This window comes from Perissodus microlepis, chromosome 20 (assembly GCF_051167445.1).
Source record: "Perissodus microlepis isolate ML-2025 ecotype Zambia chromosome 20, ASM5116744v1, whole genome shotgun sequence".
NCBI classification, from domain to species: domain Eukaryota; kingdom Metazoa; phylum Chordata; class Actinopteri; order Cichliformes; family Cichlidae; genus Perissodus; species Perissodus microlepis.
This window is the reverse complement of record NC_140480.1, coordinates 8,502,665-8,526,763: the sequence shown is the minus strand read 5'-3', so window position 1 is coordinate 8,526,763 and position 24,099 is coordinate 8,502,665. Positions and strand designations below refer to the sequence as shown.

Genomic DNA, 24,099 nt, shown 5'->3' with positions numbered 1-24,099 from the left:
AAACATTTCCTTAAAATGTCTTTAAGGTACAAAAAGAATGCTCACATATTACAGTTGATGTCTGCTTTCTTTTAAAATATCCCTAAAGTATTTTGAGTAGTATTATTAGTAGTATGTTTTTCTCCTTAAGTATGTGTAAGTTTATGCTTACACACCACTCTGCATCATGAGTTATTATTAACCTCTTCTTTCCCTCACCCCCATCTGCTCACGGCAGAGCCTGAGCCTGGTTCTGCAGGAGGTTTCTTCCTGTTAAAAGGGAGTTTTTCTTTCCCACTGTCTCCAAGCACTTACTCAAAGACAATCATTTGATGGTTGGGGTTTCTCTGTATTATTGTAGGGTCTTTACCATACATTATAAAGCGCCTTGAGGCAACTGCTGTTGTGATTTCAAGCTATATAAATAAAATTTATATATTGAATTGATTTGAAAATTGCACCCTTATTTCATAAGAATTACATGCTGTGAAGTTACACCATAAATCATAGGCTGTTATGAAGTGGTACCATTGTTGACAATGATACACTCAAAATTAACATTCTTTATTAAATCTCCATTATGTGGACTTCACCCCCTTCTTTTTCTCTCCTCCATCTCACTCTCTCCTCTCTTCCCCATTCTAGGTTTTTAACCTTAAGCTACCATTTCATGTCTCAGATTAAGCACTTGTTGCAGCTGTATTTCTTGCAGTGGTTACACTTTCTTGAATATAAATATCCACATTCATGTTTAAAAATGTTAGCTTAGCTATTTCACAGATAATAGCCAGTGTGGGCAGAAGGAAACCTCCGGGGGAAAAGAAAAAAAAAATCCCGCAGAAATTTTTCAAGATTTATGTGTTACAGCAGCTTATCATTCTGCCCCTTTCTCAACCCTTCCACCCTCCTGCCATCAACCTCTCTCTACCTCTCTCTACCTCTCTCTACCTCTCTCTGATGTCAGTGTCCCACTGGGTCCTGTAGTAACTGTCTGTCAGTCATTTTTGTTTAGTGTTTATAGCCAGCACCTCCTCTCTGATCTATTATAAATAGCTGTAAGTGGCACAGCACTCCCTCCACACTGTCACTCAGCGCTCCGTCAATTAGACTTCACCTAATTAATCTGTCCAGTTGCTCAGAATAAAAATAAAGGTACACAAAACAGTTGCACATGCAAGAATGTGAATGGTAAATCCTATTAGGCTGTCATTAGAGAAATAAAAAGGAATTATCAAATAAAATGTAAACACGATTTTTAAAATTTTGTGTTTATTTAATGAGGCATGCCGAATCATTTGTGTTTGCTTAATTAGAGCAACAAAGAAGCAGGAATCGGCCGCCACTGATTTACGTCAGATTTTGATTTGATTTGACAGCCAGAGCTATTTATAATGTCGTTTTCAAGGGTGGATTGGGGATTCTTCAAGGTCTTAATATCTGTGATGTAATAAGACTGAATATTACTGAAGGCTGAACACACGGAGTTATCACTAGAAGTCCACCTTTTCGGTAGTTCACGCACTCCTCTAGGAATGTGTGTTTTTGTACTTCCAGTGTGTCGTTTAGGTTTAATGAGGGTTTGTCAGGTCACTCGCTCTTCATTAGAGTCTCTGAGCAATAAACTGTTAATTAGCCAATACCGTACCAAGGCTGTAACCACAGAGTCAAAGTGGGTCAACAGTAAGTGTGAGTGTCATAGGTCTTCTATAGGACCTCTGCAAGTTACATAAATTATACATGCGTGGAAACATACAGTAAATGACTGAAACTTCAGTCAGGCTACACGTGGGATTTCTCAGAGATAAAACAGAGTGAAAACATTATATTTACAATAAGCCTGTTCTTAGTTGCTGGCTGAATCTCCGGGTTATTAACTTTCCAGGTAACTTTACTATGACAGCTCTGTGTTGGAGATGGATTGAATAACACCATTTCACCTGAACTGACAGTAGAAATGGCTGTCTTACACCTTTAAGAGAAAATATAATTTACTTAAAGGAAAAAAACCCCATCAAAACTAAATTTTTCATGCCTGCTCTGGCTGAAGTATGGTGTTAACTTTCTCAACATCAACAACTGGTGGCAACATTAATGAAGCTTAACTTTCGTTAGTGGAAGTGTCAAGGACCTGGGTCTGGGGACTCAGGGTTCATGAGCAGGCTATGGACCTTTGTTCTGGTGTGTGTGTGTGTGTGTGTGTGTGTGTGTGTGTGTGTGTGTGTGTGTGTGGGCCACCAGAACTGTCTCGCTGCTGCCGGACCCGGGGCAGGCCACCTGAGGTGATTTGTTATTGTCACCGCCCACCGGGTCAACCGCTTGATCTGTTTTGTTACCACTGCTGGAAGCGCGGTCTGGCTTCTGAAATGTTGAACTGAGATTCTTTTCGTTAGCTTGAGAAAATTGGTTTCTGGCCCCCGGTCCTGGACCCCACACCATCCGCCCTGGGTTGTTGAACTTTGTTATTGGATTAATTGGTGTTTTTGGGGCATCAGGAGCCGGCCCTCAGAGGGGGTAGGGGGGGGGGGGGGGGGGGGTGTTATGTCAAGGACCCGGGTCATGGGACCCAGGGTCACTCTGCTTAGGGAGAAGCATTTCCTGTATGTTACGTACAAGAACAAGAAATTTCATGAACTGGAATTTTCACATGACCTCGGGGACTTTTCCTTCATTACTCAGCTGTGACATTTTCTGGTATTTCCTGGGAGATTTTGTTGGAATGATCATTATGATCATTATGTCAGTGTTTATCAGTGATGACTCCTGACATGATGTTTTGTTTTTCCCAAAGTGCGACTTTTTACTGTTCTTAAACTCTGGTAAAGCTAAAACTGAGGCCTGATTAAGTGGATCTCTTCTTCTGGCCAAAGTAGCAGTGTGTGTGTGTGTGTGTGTGTGTGTGTGTGTGTGTGTGTGTGTGTGTGTGTGTGTGCATGCGTGCATGTACGCGTGTGTCCGTCCTGGTTTTCCTGGGACACCAGGCCTGGAGGGTTGTTCCTGCTATGGGGACCTGCCGCACCTGGAGACATAATTGCACACCTGCAGCTGATCAAGGTTCGTCGGGGAAGCTACTTAGCAGTGTGGCTGAGCTCCCATCAATGCTGGATCATGGCGTGAGACTTCGCGTCAGTTTCCCAGCTAGTCATTCAGTGAGCGTGAGCTTGCCACATGGAAAGTGTTCTGAGATTCCCCAGGAGGAGTGCGGAAACAAGAGGGCAGCGAGCACGTGGTTCACGGACACTAGGAAGCGAGGACACGAAACATGAACGCTGGGAGGAAGACACGGCACGGGAATCTGGAGTGCATGGGAATTTATTGTTGTGTGATTATTTGCTACAATGTAAATAAACACAGTGTCTGAATCAAAGAGTCGTGCATTGGGTCCTCTTTCCCCACATCCCCACAGTTTGCCTACTGGTGGTGGTCAGAGGGCCCGGTGGCGCCAGTGTTCGGCAGCCTCGCCTCTGTCAGTGCGCCCCAGGGTGGCTGTGGTTACAATGTAGCTTGCCATCACCAGTGTGTGAATGGGTGTGTGAATGGGTGGATGACTGGATGTGTAAAGCGCTTTGGGGTCCTTAGGGACCAGTAAAGCGCTATACAAATACAGGCCATTTACCATTTACCATTCCATACCATGACAGGAAGTGAATAATGTTTCTATCCTCGCTTTCGATTTTTGAAAATAGATTTTTATTATCTCAGAATATTTTGGAGCCGAAGAGTGTGGCTGCCCCCTCCTATATATATTAGGATTATGTCCTTGGTTGATGGTGTACTCCTCGGTGCAAATGAGATCTTTGTTGTTTAATGGGCAAATAATTTTATTTTGGTATTCAGCCGGGGTCTGTTTACATCTCAGAAAGTTTCTAAACCAACAGGCTGTTCAAGTTTTCACATTCTGCTGTTATTAGAGTCGATATAATTGACTGTCTATCCTCAAGAATAGGACCCAGAATTACTTCATGCCAGAAAATGTTCCTCGGTGGATTCGCTGCTGTCTGGATTTTATGTGCCCTGATAAACTGGAGGCTATTAATACCTCAAAGTCTTTCAAGGGCAAATCGGGATTAAATAGTTATAATGTGAAGGGAATTTTTATTTACGTGAAATATGCATTTTAAATGGCACCTCCCATGGTATTGGCATAGAGAGTATAAGATGAGCTGTACATGCACACTTTGATATTAGCCTATCAAAGAGCTCTGTTACTTTGTAGTGTGTGCTCTAAAAGTGGTTACGTCTTAATATCTCAAGCGCAAACTCTCATGCCGCCAAAAATTTGAATGCCTCAGATTGCTTCATCCTGAAAACAAAGATCCCTAATTACCAGCGATTTTATAGTCTGGCCCAGTTTTAGGACAATAAAATTTCAATTTAAGAATTTAGTGTTAAACGGTTAATGTTTTCTTTGAAATCTGCAGACTTCTTCTTTTGTCAGCTGCAGACACGGGAAATATAACGTAGCTTTTGCATAACTGAGCTGCATTCTCACACTGAAAGAGGATAACAATAAGATTTAATTACTGGTAATTGTGCTGCAGTGACTGAAATTAAAACTGTAACAGCCTTAGTGTGGTAATTTCCTAGCAAGGAATGCTTTAACAATATGCTATTTCAGTTTCTGTAGTTTTGGTGACAGTGCAGCAAAAAAAAAAAAGACCTCGCTTTAATTGGAGGCTCAGTCTCCCATGTCGGCAACCACCTGCCCTAATTAAGTGCGCCATGGGCCACTTTGACCTCTGACCTTCACTGATGGGTAGCAAAGAGAAGCTTCCCCGGTGTTTCTGAAAAAGCTATCATTACATCTAAACTGTCATTGCTGAATGGGTAAACTGCATAATACCTGTCACACTGTTTCTCACGCTGCCTAGTCACAACTTGTCTAGACATCCTCATGCTCCCCCGACACGTACCCCTTCCAAATCCTGTTAACGCCGCCAGCCTGCGCCACAATAACCTACATTCCACAGTAATCACACTCACTGACACTGGCGTGCGAGGATGTTGGAAGCACGACAGAAAAAAAATGGCAGCAAATCCCAGGGACAGAGCGCGAGGGTGGAGGCAGGCTGCTGACACCCAGAGAGGGAGGGAGAGGACTTTTCTTTTCTTTTTTTGTTTATTTTTTAGTGCATCCAAATCTTTTCTGGAAAATGAGGATATGTATTTCGGAGTACCATATTGCTGTGGCGGTGCTCCAAGCTTCTATCAGCTTTGAGGACAAAAGGAAAGAAAGAAAAAGAGAGGCAAGGCTCCAGGCTGACTGAGCCACACACAGACGGATAAACCCACATTCACTGCAGGAACGTTATCTGTGACATTTGTATTTGATTTACACAGCTGCGGTTACATCTCAGCTTAAAGAGGAAAGACAGCTCATTACGATATTTGACCAGTGTGTTTGTGTGTGTCTCTTATAACTGAGGTGTAATCACGTTACATCATGCCCACTTTGAATGTAACGTCCTATACTACGTATTCTAACTGAATAATAACAGTAAGTCAGAACAATTAGAAAACAATGTTGCATGCACATAGATGGTTGACACAGCTGTTTCACTAGTATCACAAAATAATTCATATCTCTATATTACCTTTGGTCAGTCATTTTTAACACCCGTTTCTCCAGTTGCCTTATAAAAGTCCAATATATTAAATGCTGTCTAGTTAAATAAGAACAAAAATCAAAAGGGAGGTTCAGTTATGCCTGAGCTTCATGTACATTTTGCCCTAAGACCAGGGCTCCTCAAACGTTTTAGGGCAGGGATTCCTTTGCAAAATAAAATAAATCTAGTTCCCACTCTCACTGCCCAAAATGCCAATTAAAACAGAATGAACTGACTTGCAAATCTTATAAACTTGCATGTTATTCACAGTATTCTATGTTTAACGTGGAGAAAATTATCATGTTAAGAAAAACATTGGCTCATGTTTATTTTGATGGCAGTAACATATCTCAAAAAAAGTTGGAGCAGGGCCATTGTTGTTGTTGTTGTTTTTTTTTAAACAACATCTGGGAGATGAGAAGACCAGCTGCTGGACTGTTGGAAAGAATTGAATTGAAGTTGTCTCACACAGGTGACTTAATATGCTATATTTGGTAAGCATTCCCCATCTGCACATGTGCAATTTTATTTAATATTGCAGGATATTTTTCAACTGGTGGAAAAATTATTTTCATACCATGTTGAGAACCACTGAGTCAGACAAGACTACACTAAAACCTCAAGGGAATGAGAAATGAAAGAATTGCTCCGGTTTGGGGATTTCCCCTCATCTTTCTATCACCTTCTATCAAATGTAATAGAAATCAGTGTAACATACAGACTCACGGAAGGCAAGGACGTGTGAATGCGCATGCATCCACAGATGCTGGCAGCACCATAGGGCTCAGATTTTGGATGCCTTTTTTTTTCTTTTCTGGGCGCTGATGCCAGAACAGACTGACACGCCTTGTGCATCTCCTCCGATCAACAGGAATAAATCACATTCAGCTTCATCCGTGTCATTAGAAAAACTGCACCACCCAGCCGGCATTACAAATTGGTACTGAATGTGAAGATGGTGAGTAGATAGGGGAAATTTGTAGCCAGCATATTTGCATAATTTTTTTCTCAATAAGTATCAGGAAATGGATCTGCCCATTTAACCATGAGCGAATTAGTGTTAAATTAGGAATGTTGTCGGATTGCGCACATGTGCCTTTAACACTGATATCATCACAATAATCTTAGAGTAAAAAGTGGAGGTGACACCTCAGGGACTCCCCCCTCTTTCTCTCTCAGTGTGTGTGTGTATCTGTGAATTACTCGTGGATGCAAGAGAGAGATGATGTCACTTTTCCTTGAGCTAACCTAAGCTTACATCACCGCACTAGAATATAAGATGCTGCTTGACCGGGTGAGACCAAAGCACGTGCAAATGGAGAAGAAGAAAAAACGGAGAAATTGATGTATTTCCAGGAAATGAAACATCCCGAATATATCAATGAAGCAAAATGATTTATTACAGAAGGACTAGACTGAACAGTCTTTCCCCTTGCAGTAAAGTTCCTAAAATTACTTTTTCTTCCATAATCCTTCCAAAACTGCTCGTGTAAAATTTTCTTTTTTAGCATGAAAAATGAAATAAAGTCAAAGTCTAATTTCTAGGACTTCATTGCTGAAGTCCTAGAAGGTGAAAGGTGACAGACCTAGGGGGAAATGTGTTAGGACGACAGTACGGCAGATGATACGGCGATGACGGCGTGATTGTGTAAGATAAGGGTTTTTTTCTAGCTCATATTCCAGTTGTGGACATGGCGACCGCCGCGGGTGCTGTGTAACAGCCCTGCGCACCGGAGCCAACCATTATCAGAGAGAGAGAGAGAGAGGGGCTATAGAGATGCAAGCAATAGGGGGAGGGGTGGAAAAGGAGAGAGGAGGAGAGCGTGATTGTGTGAGTGTGTGTGGATGGGTGGATAGTAGCTTGCCACAGCCACTGCTAGAGGAGCGCGCACACACATACATGCGGACTCACACACACACACTCTGAAGGCTAGTGTGTGAGCCAGCCAGCCAGTCAGTCGGTGTGAGTGTGTGAGCCATGTTGGATGTGAATGAACGGGAGGAGAGATGCTGCTGCCGCGCCGCTCCTAACGCTCAGACCTCCAGCTCCACGGACCACAGCGGGTAGATGCCAACTCTCCAGGCCGACAGAGAGACGGGGGAGCCTGGGGGAAGGTGTCGGGCGGTGCTGGCGGTCCTGGAACTGGCCACATAGCCGGAACGAAGGACAGAGAGAAGTAACGGGGGAGAAGGGAAGGCACACTCGTGAGAGAGAAAGAGAGAATAGGCAGAGGTGGAAGAGGGAGAAAGGAGGGGAGACACAGAGAAAGGAGAAGACTAAATGGCTGCACCGCTACCGGGCTTTACCCCGCTCCTGCTCTCATCTCTGGCACTCCACCTGCTTCTCCTCGGCCCTTTGTTCGCCTTCACCCCGGGGACGGTGAATACAGGAGGAGTTTCCAACAGATGGATCCCGGGCCTCTGCTATCGAGACGCCGGTAAAGTGAGCCAGCAGCAACAGCAACACCAGTGCGAGGAGGCAAGGGAGTCGCCGAGGGGCAGCTGGAATCTACGCCCAAGCAGGTGGACCGTGGAGCGGATACAGAGAGAGGGATGCTCGGGAGTGCAGCGCGCGGGAGAGACGCTGAGAGGATATCTGCGCGATGGAGCGAAGGGGAGGCGGAAAGAAGGACCGAAAGGAGTCGGGACGTTTTGGAAGACTGCAGACCGCCCTCCGGCTCCATCGCCACCTACTCTCCAACTCCACCCCGGTATTAGGAGCAGGTTGAACTCCGATGGCGTCGGTGGAGGAGAGAGAGTGGAAAGAGGAAGGCTGGGCAGAAAGGGCGTTGTTTCACCTCCCACTTCACCTGTTTCCACCCCCTCGCTGGTTCAAAACGGTAAAAAACGGGCAGTACAAAGGACTAGAGCGTCCGCGCAACGGTGGCCGGCGTCGCGACCACACCTCGCCAAACGTGGTGCCGCCGGAGCCTTTGTGCAAGCCTCTGGCCTGAACGGGGCACCCGGAAGTGGAGGGAGGAGAGGGGGAGAGGTGTGGGAGAGGGCTCCTGAGGTGAAGAGACTGCTTGCTGCATGGTGCTCCCCGACACACTGGCCGTGCCCCGACAAACCACCCCTCTCCGTGGCCAGCACTCCCTCACCTGGCCTCTTCCCAGCTGGTTTCTCTCACTGCATTCATTCTCTTTCTGGATACATTTCACCCCACGCTGATGCTTCAAACACATTCAAACCTACTTTTACCAACAATTCAGACTGTGTCCGGGCATCTCAATTGGATTGCGTGTATAATTTTCACAACATTCAGCAACAGCTAGTTTACAGGAACGGCAACAAGGCGAAGCGCTGGGATGGCTCAGTCAGCGTGAACAGGAGGGCTGGTAATTGTTCTCATTTGGGCTGGCATAATGTTATCGATCCCAACAGGAGCAAGGAGAGGGGTGACGATAGCGATTTGACGGGGTGCATTAGAGAGAATGGAGGAGGGCCGAGAGGTGGGGGAGATGAGGGGAGGGAAGCGTACAGGTGTAGCGCGCTGGAGGAGATTAGCAATCTAGGTTGTTGGTTACCTCCTCTCTGTGAAGCAAGGTCTAAGCGTGCCAGAGTTATTCATGAAAGGAAGGAAAGAGAGGTAAATGATAGGAGAGGGGGAGGGATGAGCCACAGCAGCAAACACATTCATTTATCTAATTATCCGGATAATGGTTTGGCTTTTCTGATACTGAAGCTCTCGTGTAGTACTGATAATGAGCTTCAGCAGGGGAAATCAGCACCAGGAACCGAGGGGCAGAGCAGTCAAACCCGGAGAGAGAGCAGGGCGGACAGGGTGGGTCCCAGTGGTGGCTCTGGTTGTTTAGACAGAGAAGAAATGGGGGGTGGATATTTAGCTGAATTTACGACACCCGAGGGAGGCATAGCTCCGAGGAAGCGCCTCATCCAAATTGCCCTCAGCAGCATTATTTCAGAGACGCCCTGCCAGCAGTCCCCATCCAACAAAACCACCGTCCCCCAAAACGCGTCAAAATACTCTGAATACTCTGGCTCTGAAGTTACTGAAACAGCGCCCACTCAAACAGAAACAGACGAGAGCTGGGAAAGTGGGAGACGAGTCACAGCGCTCAGTCTGTCTGCTGGAAAAGTGAGAGCAACTTCAGAGACACAGTCTGCCGGTGACTCAGGCTTTTCCTCGCCTGCTAAGTTTCCCGCTACATCTCCCAGTCACTCTGAAGCAGCAGTGCAGCCTGCAGCAGAGTACCTGTCGCTCGTCTCGGCAGTTAACCTGACCACATGGTCTGCGCGTTCGCTACACTCCCCCCGTGTAGAGGAGCTTTCAGCACGACGGACAGCTCCTCCAGACGCTGAGCGCGTGTTTTTGTGGAGCAAGTCCAACACTAATAATAATAATAATAATAATAATAATAATAATAATAATAATGATGATAATAATAATAATAATAATAATAATGAGGAAGAGGAGAGAGGCGGCGGGGGAAATAGATATGAGTCTGAAATAGAAAATTCGCTGTGGCCTGGTCAAACGCATTGGGAAAGCGCGCAGAGAGCGATGGATCACCCAGGATGCTCTGGTAGCATTTCCACTGACTGCTCAGCTACCGCGCGCGAGGACGGTGCACATATGCAATTAAAACCCGGTAAGCAAGTGCCACTAGAGCCCGAAGGTGTCAGACAGGCAACGGGGCGGCAGATGGGAGATAAAGGAGAAAGGCAGAGGGAGGAAGAGGGCTTTGAGGGGTCCGCTGTTGCTGCTGCCTCTGTTTGGGGAGGAAAATTACAGGTGGGGGAGGGCCAGAGAGAGGCGCGGCTGATGGGAGGGAGAGAAACAGGGGCAGAGGAGGAGGAGGAGTGGGAGAGGGGAAGGAGAATAACAAAGGCAAGCCAGGCAGAGGAGAATGAGGCAAAGGGAGAGAAGGGTCAGGACAGGGGCAGTAGCACCACCATCACACAGCCAGATAGCAAAATAGGGAAGAAAGAAAGCCAGGGGGATGAAAGCCACCAGGGAGGAGGCAGAGGGGAGGTGGAGGGGAAGGAAAAGAAAAAGCACAGTTCAAGGGGAGAGAGGAGCCTGGAACGACTGATAATTGTAGCAGATGATGATACCTCACAGGGAGAGACTGAGAGAAAGATTTTCATGCCATGGTCTCGCTCGAAACGTGCAGCCAATAGGCATCCCCATTTCTCCCAGTACACCTACCAAGTACATGTGGCTGAAAACCAGCCGCCTGGCACATCAGTGATCATCATGTCCGCCTCAGACCCAGATGGAGGAGATGCAGGCAGGCTGAGCTACACAATGGCCCCGCTGATGAACAGTCGATCATCCGACTACTTCCACATTCACCCAGACACCGGCCTCATCACCTCCACTCAGATTCTTGACCGAGAGCATATGGACCTACATTACTTCCGGGTCACGGCGACTGATCATGGCTCCCCTCGCCTCTCTGGCACCACAATGGTGTCCATCACTGTTTCAGACCGGAATGATCACTCTCCTATATTTGAGCAGTCAGAGTACAGGGAGACGATTAGGGAGAATGTGGAGGAAGGCTATCCCATACTACAGCTGAGAGCGACTGATTCAGACTCCCCATCCAATGCCAATATTCGTTACCGGTTTGTTGGTGACTCAGCTACAATGGCACGGGCGGCCTTTGAGATTGACCCTCGCTCTGGCCTCATTACAACCCGTGGGTCCGTGGACCGGGAAACGAATGAACACTACACCCTGCAGGTGGAAGCCAGCGACCAAGGGAAAGATCCGGGGCCGCGCTCTGCTACCGTTAAAGTTTTCATCACCGTGCTGGATGAAAATGACAATGTGCCACAGTTCAGTGAGAAACGCTATGTGGTGGCAGTGAAGGAGAATGTCAGGCCTCATTCTGAAATTCTCCGTGTCAGCGCCACAGACCGGGACAAAGATAGTAATGCTGTTGTTCACTACAACATCATCAGTGGCAACAGCCGTGGACAGTTTTCCATTGACAGCGTCACTGGTGAGATCCAGGTGGTGGCACCACTAGACTATGAGGCCGAACGAGAGTACACGCTCCGCGTTCGCGCACAGGACAACGGGCGGCCACCCCTTTCTAACAACACTGGGATTGTCAGCGTCCAAGTGACAGACGTCAACGACAATCCGCCCATCTTTGTCTCCACACCATTTCAGGCATCAGTGCTTGAGAGCGCCCCGATTGGTAGTTCAATCCTCCACATCCAGGCCATTGATACAGATTCTGGTGACAATGCTCGTCTGGAGTACAGGCTAACTGGCACAAGCTCTGACACCCCATTTGTTATCAATGCCGCAACAGGCTGGGTCACCGTCAAGTCTATTCTTGACAGAGAATCTGTGGAGCACTACTTTTTTGGCGTGGAGGCAAGGGATTATGGCATGCCCCCTCTTTCCGCTACAGCCAGTGTGACTATAACAGTGATGGATGTTAATGACAACCGCCCTGAGTTCCTCCAAAAGGAGTACTATGTCAGACTGAACGAGGACGCAGCGGTTGGCACCAGTGTAGTGACTGTCACAGCTGTGGATCGTGACGTCAACAGTGCCGTGACCTACCAGATAACAGGAGGAAACACCAGAAACCGCTTTGCTATCAGCACGGCGGGAGGGGGTGGGCTTCTCTCTCTAGCTCTCCCACTGGACTACAAACAGGAGCGGCGCTACGTTCTCACTGTCACTGCCTCAGACAGAACCCTCCATGACACCTGTCAGGTGCACGTCAACATCACAGACGCCAACACACACCGCCCTGTTTTCCAAAGCGCCCATTACTCTGTTAGTGTGAACGAGGACCAGCCACCTGGAAGCACCATAGTCGTGATCAGTGCCACAGACGATGATGTTGGCGAGAATGCTCGAATCACGTACTTCCTCGAGGACAATATCCCGCAATTTCGCATCGACCCCGCAACAGGAGCCATAACGCTCCAGGCAGAGCTTGACTATGAAGACCAGATGACCTACACGTTGGCTATAACAGCCAAAGACAACGGCATACCGCAGAAATCAGACACGACATACGTTGAGGTGAATGTTAATGATGTCAATGACAATGCTCCTCAGTTCCTCAGTCCCAGGTATCAGGGAACAGTGAGTGAAGATGCCCCTTCCTACACCAGTATTCTCCAAATCTCAGCCACCGATCGGGATGCACACGCCAACGGTCGTGTTCAATACACCTTCCAAAACGGTGAGGATGGGGGTGGAGACTTTACCATTGAACCAAAATCCGGGATCGTCCGAAATAGCAGACGTTTGGATCGTGAGAACGTGCCATTCTATGAGCTCACTGCTTACGCTGTTGATCGCGGTGTACCCTCTCAGCAAACTCCTGTCCACATCCAGGTGACAGTCCTTGATGTGAATGACAACGCCCCTGTATTCCCCGCTGATGACTTTGAGGTTTTAGTAAAAGAAAACAGTGCTGTGGGTTCTGTGGTGGCACAGATAACAGCCACTGACCCTGATGAGGGTGCCAATGCTCAGATCATGTACCAAATTGTAGAGGGCAACATCCCAGAGATCTTCCAGATGGACATCTTTTCAGGAGAGCTCACGTCACTCATTGATCTTGACTATGAGACGCGCAACGAGTATGTCATTGTGGTCCAGGCCACGTCAGCACCTTTAGTCAGCCGTGCTACTGTCCGAATCCGATTGGTGGACCAGAACGACAACAGGCCAACTCTACAAGACTTTCAAATCATTTTCAACAACTTTGTGTCCAATCGGTCCAACAGTTTCCCCACCGGGGTAATAGGGAGGGTACCTGCCCATGATCCTGACGTGTCAGACAGACTGTACTACACCATCGAAAGGGGGAATGAGCTTCACCTGCTGCTCCTGAATCACACCAGCGGAGAGATCCGACTGAGCCGAAAACTGGATAACAACAGGCCGCTGGTGGCTCCCATGCTGATCTCCGTCACGGGTAAGAGACCATGAAAGGAAAAAAGTGAGAGAAGGGAGGGTGCATGTGTGTGAGTGTGTGTTTGCAGTCAGTTTAGGTTGCTCTGCAGCTTTATTCAGTGTAAAAAATATTGTGACGTTAAGGAGTCCAACGCCACAGGTTTGTAAGTGAGTGAGAAAGTGGGATGACAAGGCTGCATGCCACTTGGCTGAGCTCTTTGTATTACTTCTACCTTTTCCTTTTGTGTCTTTCTTTTGTCCTTATCAAAGATACATGTTTTAAAAAGTATTTTTAAGTGGGCTGTCTGAAACCCATCCCATGTGCATGTATGCCATGCTGACGCAATGATTTACTGGAGACAAAGCCAAAAAAGAGTAGTATAGACAGATAAAAGAGAAATATTGATCGAAATCGAGCTGTTATTCAGGTTAGATTTAACTGAAAGAATGCGAGATAACAGACTGATGTTGGCCTAACACATTTTCAAAGTGTAGTGAGAAAGACATGTTTTCTGTGTAATGGGGACTTTCTGTGGAAACGAAAACACAACTGAGCAGTGAAAACATTCAAAGGATGGGCTGCTGAGGATAATCTTTAATGTGATGTCATATCTAATTTTTGTATCAGTCACCATGGTTGCCATTTTTCCAGACTGTTGTTAGCATTTGGCGTAAAACTGGTGTTTTGTTTCAGGCATTTTTCTTGGTGGAATGGGAACTGCGTGTAGTTATAAGCAGAGATCAATATCACAGCACTGCAAACACAGTTTGATTGGCAGGATCCAGGCTAAGTGCAGTCCAAGTTGCCATAGCAATTTTGCACAATTAAAAATCTATCGAGCTGGGAATCGAGAGCGTGCATGACTCTGAAAGGAAGAGTCAGATATCCCTGATATCCCATTAAATTGTCTTACTGCTTCGCAAATGTGCTGTCTCTCCTGATGACATATGCCACAGGATCAGCCTCCGTCAGCTTCTCAACATAACTTGTTCATCACGCAGCCGTGAGATGCGCTGAAGAACGAGATTAAACTGAATTCCTGTTTTGTTTTGTATTTTTCTTAAATTAATATTTTAAGCTATATTTTTCACACTTTGTTGATTGTTTGTGTGTATTTCTCTCTTAGCTTCGGGATAAAAGAATAAAGCCCTTTTAGGGAGGCAGTAAAGATACTGATGTTAATGATCAAAGCCTTTTGAACACAAAGAAAGGGAAGAGGAAAAGAAACGAGTGCAGCATTGTTGTTTTAAGGACCTGGATAGTGCTGTGTTTGTATTCTGTCACAAAACATTAGTAGATGAACGCTGGCTGGGGACTGTGTGTGACCTCCTACCCTATTTACACTGTTCTGAAAGCAGCAATGATCACAGTTTATACATATTCCACTTGATGTCATTTTGGATGAGCGAGTGAGGGATCCATTGAGCAAAGAAGGAAGTAAGGGGAATGAGTAAATTAAAGAAAACAACCAAGAAATAAGTGATGGAGGAGGTGAAGGGATGAACATGGCTGAGTGAATGAGTCATTCATAGTCAGAGCTGTGGGCGTGAGATAACTATATTAAGGATATCTGTTCTCAGTGACATCATACAGGTCCAAGACTAGAAGAAACTATCTGAGCCAGAGCATTTGGAGCAGTCTGAAGCTTCAGCTTGTACACACACTGACCTCAGTATTTATGACTTTGGCCATGTTTAATATTGTAACAACAAAACTCATAATTCACAATATTTGAAATTTAAAACCCAATATCACGTTCTTAACTTACATATGATCATAATAACTGCTCTTTTAGTGTAGGATAGGCATAATGTCCTAGGATGAGGTCCTGGGCTGAATTGTTATCTCAGTCTGCCCCTGAGGCTGGGGATTTACTGTCACACTCAATTTAAACTGAAGATTAAAAAGAAAAATCATTAAAAAAGGCCGATTGGGTCAATAAATAAGTCACTGAGTAAATGAGCTGGAGTGTGAGCAAAAGTGCAAGTGAACAAAGGAATTAATATGAATTTGCGCATTTTTAACAAATGAACTAACTTGCGATTAAAGAGGAGCAATGGTGAGTAAGTGAAGAAGTCCGGCAACAAGCAAAACTGCTGAGTGTGTGTGTGTGTGTGTGTCACAGCTGCGTGTATGTTTTTATATTTGTGTGCATTCACCCTTGTCTCCATTGGCGTCTCACAGTGTGCGCTCAGCTCGCTTGAACCAGACTTATGGATTCATTTCCAATTTTCTCACTGTGTTTCTCTCACGATGAGCATGCTTTGCCCTCTCTCCTTGTTCCTCTCTCTCCCCTCTCTCCATTGCTCCAGGATTTGACAGTTATGAGATTATAATGAAACAACAGTCAGCCAGAGTCAAGCTCGGAGCAAAGCTGTCACTTTCATTGTGTGCTGTGTGTTATCTGTGACTGCCCGTCCCTCCTCTACCCACCGTTTTCTTCTCCTTCTCCTTTTATTCTACCCATCTTTGGGTGGATGAATGAATTCTTCATTTTCATCCTTTGTAATAATTCTTCTGTCCATTTTTGTGGCTTTCCTCCATCAGCCATCTTCTTTCTCAGTTTCCCCCTCTTTCTTTCCCTTCGTCCTCTCTTTTCTTCTTCTTTTCTGTTTCCCTCCTTTCCCTTATTCCATATTCACTCATGTGTTATCCTCTCCTCCTCTTCAGTTTCCCTCCTGGCATTCCTCACCTAACTCTCACGGGCTGTTCCTCTTCCATGGTGAAACCCTTTCAGCTCTGCTCTTCACTCCACTTCTCCTCTTTTCAGTTTTCCTCTTTCCCTCCTCCCTCTCCTGATGCGTGGCTGTGCATGTACTGAATGTGTTGTATACTATCAGCAGGCGTGTGCGAGTGTAGTTTATGTCTGTGCTTCAACAGCTTTTCTTCCTACTTGTGCTTGCGCGTTATTTGCGTGTGTACAGCACTTCTGTGTGCTTCTGTGTTCATAAGTACGTGTGTGTACTCTCAGGTGGCTCAAAGCATTGCACTTGAGGGTGTATTCATATCTTCTCAATGAATAATATCTATGTACGCCAGAGTTCTGGGACGTCTCTCCTCTCTCTGCCCGTCTTGCTTTCTTACTTCCTCACTCGTCCATACTTTCTTTCCTCGCTGTCTTTGTCTTCCTTTTCCATTTCACTCTCATGCTGTCTTTGACAGTTTGTCTCAGTCTGTCGGTTCTCTGGGTAATTCTTGTGTTCGTAGAGATTAAACACACCATTCATGTGCGTGCTGACAACAGTTTAAGGACACACGAACACACATGCATGAAACTGGCTTTAGGGTCAGCTGGTTGTGGCAGCAATAGCACTGTTTGGCACCCCAACAGGATCAGTTCAAGGTGCCCTTGAGCAAAGTAACCCCCACCCCCCAACTGCTCCAGTAGCCAGCAGCAGAGACTGTGCTTTTACTGGCAAACTCCCAGTAGTGAATGTGTGTAGCAGTTTTGACTGCACAACAGAGCTTCACTGGAACAGCAAACTCCAGCCTGAAACAAAGACACCATGGCGTCATCATGTTTGAAGGAGTTTGTTGAATAGTCCTTTACCTCAGCAGACAGTTTGAAAAGGCAAAGTAAAACCTCTGATACTTCATATGGCTAAATTCTATTTTACTGCTTCAATTTTAGGGTTTTGATATTTTACATGTTAATGCTGAAATTACTAAATTATATACTACTTGCACTGTGAAAGCTAAACAATAACCCAAATGAGACTGTAAAGCAAAGAAAAAACAAAAAAAGGAGTTAGTGATAATTATTGGCATATTTGTCACTGTATACACATTGTATACACTTTAGATTCACTTTAGAAATTAAGGATGTATTGATAGTGATGTATTGACTAGAGATGGACCGATCCGATATTACGTATTGGTATTGGTCTGATACTGATGTAAATTACTGGATCGGATATTGGAGAGAAATAAAAAATGTAATCCGATCCATTAAATATCAAAAAAGCACCTCACAAAACTTGCGACATGGACACCGGACAAGCATGTCGGAGCAGTGTGCTCACGTGATAGAGCGGCTGCATGTATTTGTAGCCTCGCTACCAAACCAGCATTTCATCTCCGACAAAGTTATCCCCGAGAGAAGTAAAGCAAGTGTGTAAGTTCATCTCTGAATGTTTGTAAAGCATTCCCACGTTAAACTTAACAACTGATGTATGGAGGGACTGCCCCTCTCTCTCCCTCCCTCTCCTGCTGCTACTTCAATCATGAAACTGCTTAATGATCAGCTGATCGGCTTGCTAGTCCGTCTCTCTTCTTTGTTTTCGGCCCACTTTGCACCAGAAAGACGAAACCAGCGGCTGAACAACAGCAGCACGTTTAACCTTGATAAGCTGTTGTTAGAATTTATTTAATATTACTTTCTAGACCAGGATCTTTTTCTAAGTAGCTGACGGCTGGTAACTGTGCAGGGGCGGATCTAGCAAAGTTTAGCCAGGGGGGCAGGTAGGGCATTAACAGGGAAAAGGGGGCACAAAGACATACTTTTCTTTCTTATTCTCATTTAAAATGTCGAGCTTTTAATAAATGATTATTTGAATCTTACACCCAAAGTTTTAATCTGATGTAAAAAGTATAGAAGTCCATTACTGTATATAGTAACTGTTAAGTCTAATATACCCTAGTAAGCTATACTACTTTTTCCTTTGGGAAGATACTATCTGTGCAGTCTGCAATTCTGTAGAAGAAAGATGTTGAATCTATTTAATTATTCTTGAAAAATAATTTATTTCTGTGAATTTTTTTCACCCTGCATCAAATTAAAGTTGATTATTATTAAGCATCATGAGGTGGGGGGTGGTTCCCTATTTTTTTTTGCTGGGAGTTTGCAACCCTATTAGTTAGGTTGCTTAATATTTCTGCTAAGTGCTCTTTAAAATACCAGAATAGGAAGGATGGAGTAGGTTTAAGTTTATTAGATTGATCAGTATTGCTGAACTATGAAATATTTTGGGTGCAGTGTATTTTTTACATACAGGTATAACAGAATAGCTTTAGTGTTGTTGTTTATTTAAACCTGAGTATGAACTTATACAAAATGCAGCAAGATATAAAAAAAAAAACAGTTTTATTGATTAAAAAACACACTATATCGGATTCATATCGGTATCGGCAGATATCCAAATTTATGATATCGGTATCGGACATAAAAAAGTGGTATCGTGCCATCTCTAGTATTGACTGCACAGATGTTGTGAGCTGGGGCAGTTTGTGTTGTGGATAGGTGGAGCACTGACATACTCGTATGACATTTACTGTGATTGTGGTACATGGAAGACACACGTGCACTGGCGACTTCATCAGTTACATCAATACTGCTTTATAGTTTTTGTTGCATGCTTTCAACAAGTTTGAGATGATTTGAGCTTCATGACCCGATGTGTTGTCAGAAGATAGGTACACTGGATACTCAGGTCAAGAATACTCAGGTATGCGGTGGCCTTTAAACAACAGTCATGTAGTACAAAGGAGGTCAAAGTGTGCCAAGAAAATATCCCCAACACCATTACACCACCAGCCTGCACTTTTAAAACAAGGATGGAAGTATCCGTGCTTTCATGTTGTTTACACAAAATTGTGATTGTGATGTGAATGTTGTAGCAGAAATCAAGATTCATAAGATCAGGCATTAGTTATCTGTTCTAAGTTGATAGAGGTTGCTGCCAGTGTGGCCTTCAGCTGCTGTAGCACATCTGCTTCAAGGTTTGCTGTGCTGTGTTCAGAGATGCTCTTCTGCAAACCTTGATTGTGGTGAGCGGATATTTGAGTAGTGGTTGCCTTCTTATCAGTTTGTAGCAGCTCTTCTCTGACCTCTGGCATCAACAAGGCATTTTATTCCATAGAACCGACGCTCCCTGGATGTTCCCTCTTATTCAGATGACTCTCTGTGAATGTTAGAGATGTCTGTGGAGGAAAATCCCAGCTGATCAGCAGTTACTGAAATACTCAGTCCAGCCCGTCTGTCACCAACAACCACGTCATGTTCAGAGTCACTTAAATCACTTTTCTTCCTCGTTCTGATGCGTGGTTTGAACTTTAGCAGGTTATCCCGACCATGTCTATATGCTTAAATGCATTGTGTAGCTGCCATGTGATTGGCCGATTTTTGCATAAATGAGCATTAAAGCAGTTGTACCTAATGAAGTGGCTGGTGAATGTATAGGAACTTCCACTAAACTGATTTCACCCTGGAGCTTTGTAATGCATGCGTTAGCAACTAACAAACCAAACCCAAATTAGATTACATCAACGTGAACATACATACACGAGTTTAATTTATTTTGTGGTGCATACGGCGTGGTGAATAAACATGTATCATATAAAGTAAAGTATAGCAAGCGTACACAGAGGTCAGTGCACAGTGAATTCACTTACTGTACATATAGGCCACTGCACTGATGTTAACTATAATCTCATAGATGAGTACACTGATGTTTCACGTGTCAGGCACATTTACATGGAGGTCTGCTGAGAAATCTAAATGCCCCAGAGCATATGCATTTGAATGTTTATATATGTTTATATATTATAATGTGTTTTTACACAGTGTTATAACCCCTGAGGTAAAACAAAATGAAAATGGAGTCTACATCATTCATATTTCATCACTATTGTTGATGTCATGGTTGAAATCTGTTCTTGCTGTTCCTATTTTTATTTTGTTTTGCCTTTTCTATTTTTTCTATTCCACATGTAGCAGGTCTTTTAGAGGAAAATACCCAAATTGTTCTGACGAACAAAATTATTGTTTAAGTAGTTTTCAATGGCATGACATTATTTCATAGTGTTTTATATTTAGATTACATTTACAGCTCACTACACAACTACTGTCATTCTTCTTCTTCTTCTTCTTCTTCTTTTTTAATTCTGTACACAACTATTTTGGTCACTTTTATCTGTCTTCCAGGAATCGAAGTAATAAATATCTTCCTCTATGAGATTGACTGACTCACGAGTATGCCTTGGAGCGAAGCTTTCTAGTGTCACAACCTGGCTCAGAAGGGCCATGACTAAAGGAGGAGGCACGCTGTTTATCAAACGCAGCCAAAAAATAAAGCTTGAAGATCAGAAAAATCTGTTGTGCAGCACCTGCATTAGATTGAAATTGTGTGTGTGTGTGTATCATGAGAGAATGAAAAGACAGAACCATAAAGAAGCACGGCAGAAGAGCCAGAGATGTGCAAACATCAGTTTTATAGACTGGGAACACTGGGTGTCCTCCAAGTGTTTAACCCTGAATTTTGCCTTCAGATATATTTGGATCATGTCATCTAAATGAGTCATTATGTAGCGTAAAATCAGCTTTATTACCTCCTGCCATGGTTATCTGATCATGGGAAGCTATGCTGATGTTTTTTGCTAAACCATACACATTACTCGCAAGACACACACGGAGCATGAGCGTGTACAAAATGGGCTCAAACCCATATCATCATGAGTCCATGACATGTACAAAAGGCCACTTACCATCCACACTGTACTACACGTACAGTACATAGCTAACCACAATGTAGCACTTTAGAAAAAACTTCCACCAACCCATTAAAGTCCATTAGATGTCCTCTAAATGTCTCAGTCCGAGCATAGGACTGTGGAGTGTCACATACTTTCTTCTCAGAGCGATGCAGAGCCAGATGGCAGGTTTCTCCGGTGGGTAATTAGTGTCATGTAATCATGACATTAAACCTGTAATCTGGACAGGTTTTCATACTGGCCAGTTTCTGTCCCATGTTTCATATCAGTATGTTTTTAAGCTTTGCTCAGCTCTTAATTATGTCATAATTGCAGATACTGGGAAATACAGGTGGTGACTGGTTTTGACGTAAGACCAGTGTTTATTTATGAGCATTCGTCTGATTTCATGCAGTGGCTTTTCGCTCAGTGAACGTCAGAGACATTTAGTGGTGGATATTAGCTATTTTATGCAAATAAACAGATTAATGAATTGCAGTTGTGTCTGTTCCCCAAGCTTTCATATTTGCAGGATTTGCAGTGAAGGATATTTTAAATGTCAGGTTACTTTGCAGTCATGCAGCTCTACAGGTTGCCACCTGGGATCTGCCCTTTATGAATGAAGTCCACTTGATACATATCTTTCTCTCTCTGCTAAGAGTGTGGTTTGAGTGGCAGAATAACTGCTACAAAACAGTGATAAACAAGGCAGCATTATGCACAGGAGGATTTCCGAGGACATGAAAGAATATTCTGACAGACGTTTTTACGGAGTTGAGAGCATTACAAATTCATGCTCCCTGTTGAAAGACTTGCAGCTGCTCTGGGACTCCTCTGTTCCTGAAATCTGCTTTTTACACCTTTTTTTGGCACCTACACTCATTCTGAGCAGCCTAACATGAAAACCTGTCCACTTAAAAGAGTCTTATTAAGATACGTCTGTGAAGGTTCTCAGTCATCCAGGTCATCGTAGTCAAAGGAGCTTGCAAAGAAAAGCATCTGAACTTCTTTAAGTTGCTTGAAGACGTTTCACCTCTCATCTGAGAAGCTTCTAAGGTCAAATGGTGGGGAGTCCCAGATTTATTAAGATACCTATTAAGATACCTTCTTATACTGGAGACACATAGTTGTTATCTGTCAATATCTGTCCAGAAAAGAGCTTGAAATAACACAATTTTAAGGCTGAAACTGGTGTAGATTAACCTTTTATAATGGAGGAGCAAAAATCGAATCTTCACATGCAGCCAATTTCTCCAAAAAGTCTTGAGCACCCAGTCCTCTACAAGTTTTTTCTTTGAATGCTTGTAACGATTCCTTTTTGCTGAAGAAGAAACATAAAACTCATTAGAAGTTCATCGCAAACTTCAAGTCTCCTAACCTTTGAGGCACGAAGGAGCCAAGTACTGAACGGCAAGAGGAATCATAAGATTTCATAAACAGCAGGGCTTTTTAATGACCTATTTATGCTCATCTGGGCTAAAGGAGGATGAGAAAGCACAAACTGGAACATGCTAGAATTTCGGTGCTATGTTTAGCGTTGACTCATCAATAAATCATTACCGCATTAGGTTTACGACTCTAACAGGATTATTGTAAACAAACAAGATCACTGCAAGGGGAGAAGCTGGACAGAAACCCAGCCTCTCGAGATGCAGAGTTGGATTTAAAAAGGATGTAGCTGGCTGTTTGGTACCACCTTTGGGACAGCTCGGGATTGCTGTCACTTTTTATAGTGGGGGAAATAATTAGTTGATCTCCTGGTGAATCTGTAAGTTTGCAGTCTCTTATTTTTATGCTCATTTCATTTTAATGGAGAGGGACCAAATAGTTAACATTACACAAAAGTTATGAATTGATTTGGATGTCATTGACTAAAATAAGCATTTGATCTCCAAGCCAAACATGACTTAGCACTTGGTGGAGAAACCCTTGCTAGTGAGCACAGTGGTAAGACATTTGTTTGTACTTGCTCACCAGGTTTGTGCACATCTTAGGAGGGATTTTGGTCCACTCCTCTTTACAGAAAGCTCTGATTCCTTCAGGTTTCTTTGCTGCCAGCCGTCAACTTTAAGCCTGTATAGACACTCCTCTGGCTGTATGTTTTAAGTCATTGTCATGCTGAGAGACCCATCTGCAACACTTCAGTGTTCTGCATGAGGAAAGGAGGTTCCTGTCCAACATTTTATGTTACACTGGCCCCTCAATTTATGCTGTACCTTCAGCATAATGTTTTCACCTCCATGCTTGACTGTTGGGATGGCGTTCTGTAGGAAATACGCAGAATTTGTCTTCCCCCAAACACAAGAGCTCATCTGTGCCATAATTCTGACTGGGTTGTAGGGGATCAAATACGTATTTCACTCAATGACGCACAAATTAATTTATAACTTTTATATAATGTGTTTTCTCTGGATTTTTGGATGATATTCTGTCTAGAGACTGTTCATTTCTTTGGATGTGAGCAAACTAACAAATTCAGTGGGGGATCAAATAAATTTTCCCCACCTGCACATGAACTGAACTGAAATATACTTGTGATGGCGTTTCAAATTTGACCTCATACGAACACGTTTGTTATTAATTGGTACTCGGGTGATCAGCTTTGATCACATGGTGCTCCATAATTGTATCCCTGAATTATTAGCGAAAGAATTGTGAATCACAAGGATATGACACATATTGCTGCTCTTGTAAACAGGGTTTTAATTGGTAGTTAGTTGTCACTGCGTTCTCTAATTCTTTGGGCATGTTCAGGTTGGCTGCGTTTTGGGTTGGCTCTAATTATCCCTGCATTAATTTGGATTTGGTCCGGGTATATGTCACACCAACCCACAGAGGTTTATTTGGCATGGATTGTCTTCCATGCCATAATTTAGGATTACATTTTGACTGTATAATTTACGCTTTTCTGTTTTCAGCTTTTCTCTTCTGATTGATGACACACGGTGCAATCGGACTAATAAATAGACACAGACACATTTGATTTCAATCTTACCATATGGAACTTGTCTTTAATGTATTTTTCATACATATTTATTCCATTATCTACTTGAAAATTGTGTTATGTAATGCTTATATGTGTATTTTTGTGGCCCATGTTGAATCATAACAAATCTCTGAAATAGAATTTGAAAAGATGAAGTTATACA

General features: G+C 43.9%; 1 protein-coding gene across 2 annotated transcripts in view; it reads left to right on the top strand.

Moving 5' to 3' along the window:
* The first annotated feature begins 7,382 nt into the window (after positions 1–7,382).
* Positions 7,383–24,099, top strand: part of celsr3 (cadherin, EGF LAG seven-pass G-type receptor 3) — a 115,550-nt gene continuing 98,833 nt past the window's right edge. For both annotated transcript variants that reach the window (XM_084917802.1, XM_084917800.1), the window contains exon 1: positions 7,383–13,504. In XM_084917802.1, the coding sequence (XP_084773928.1) occupies positions 7,864–13,504 (5,641 nt within the window). In that variant the 5' untranslated portion in view covers positions 7,383–7,863. The remainder of the gene's footprint in view (positions 13,505–24,099) is intronic.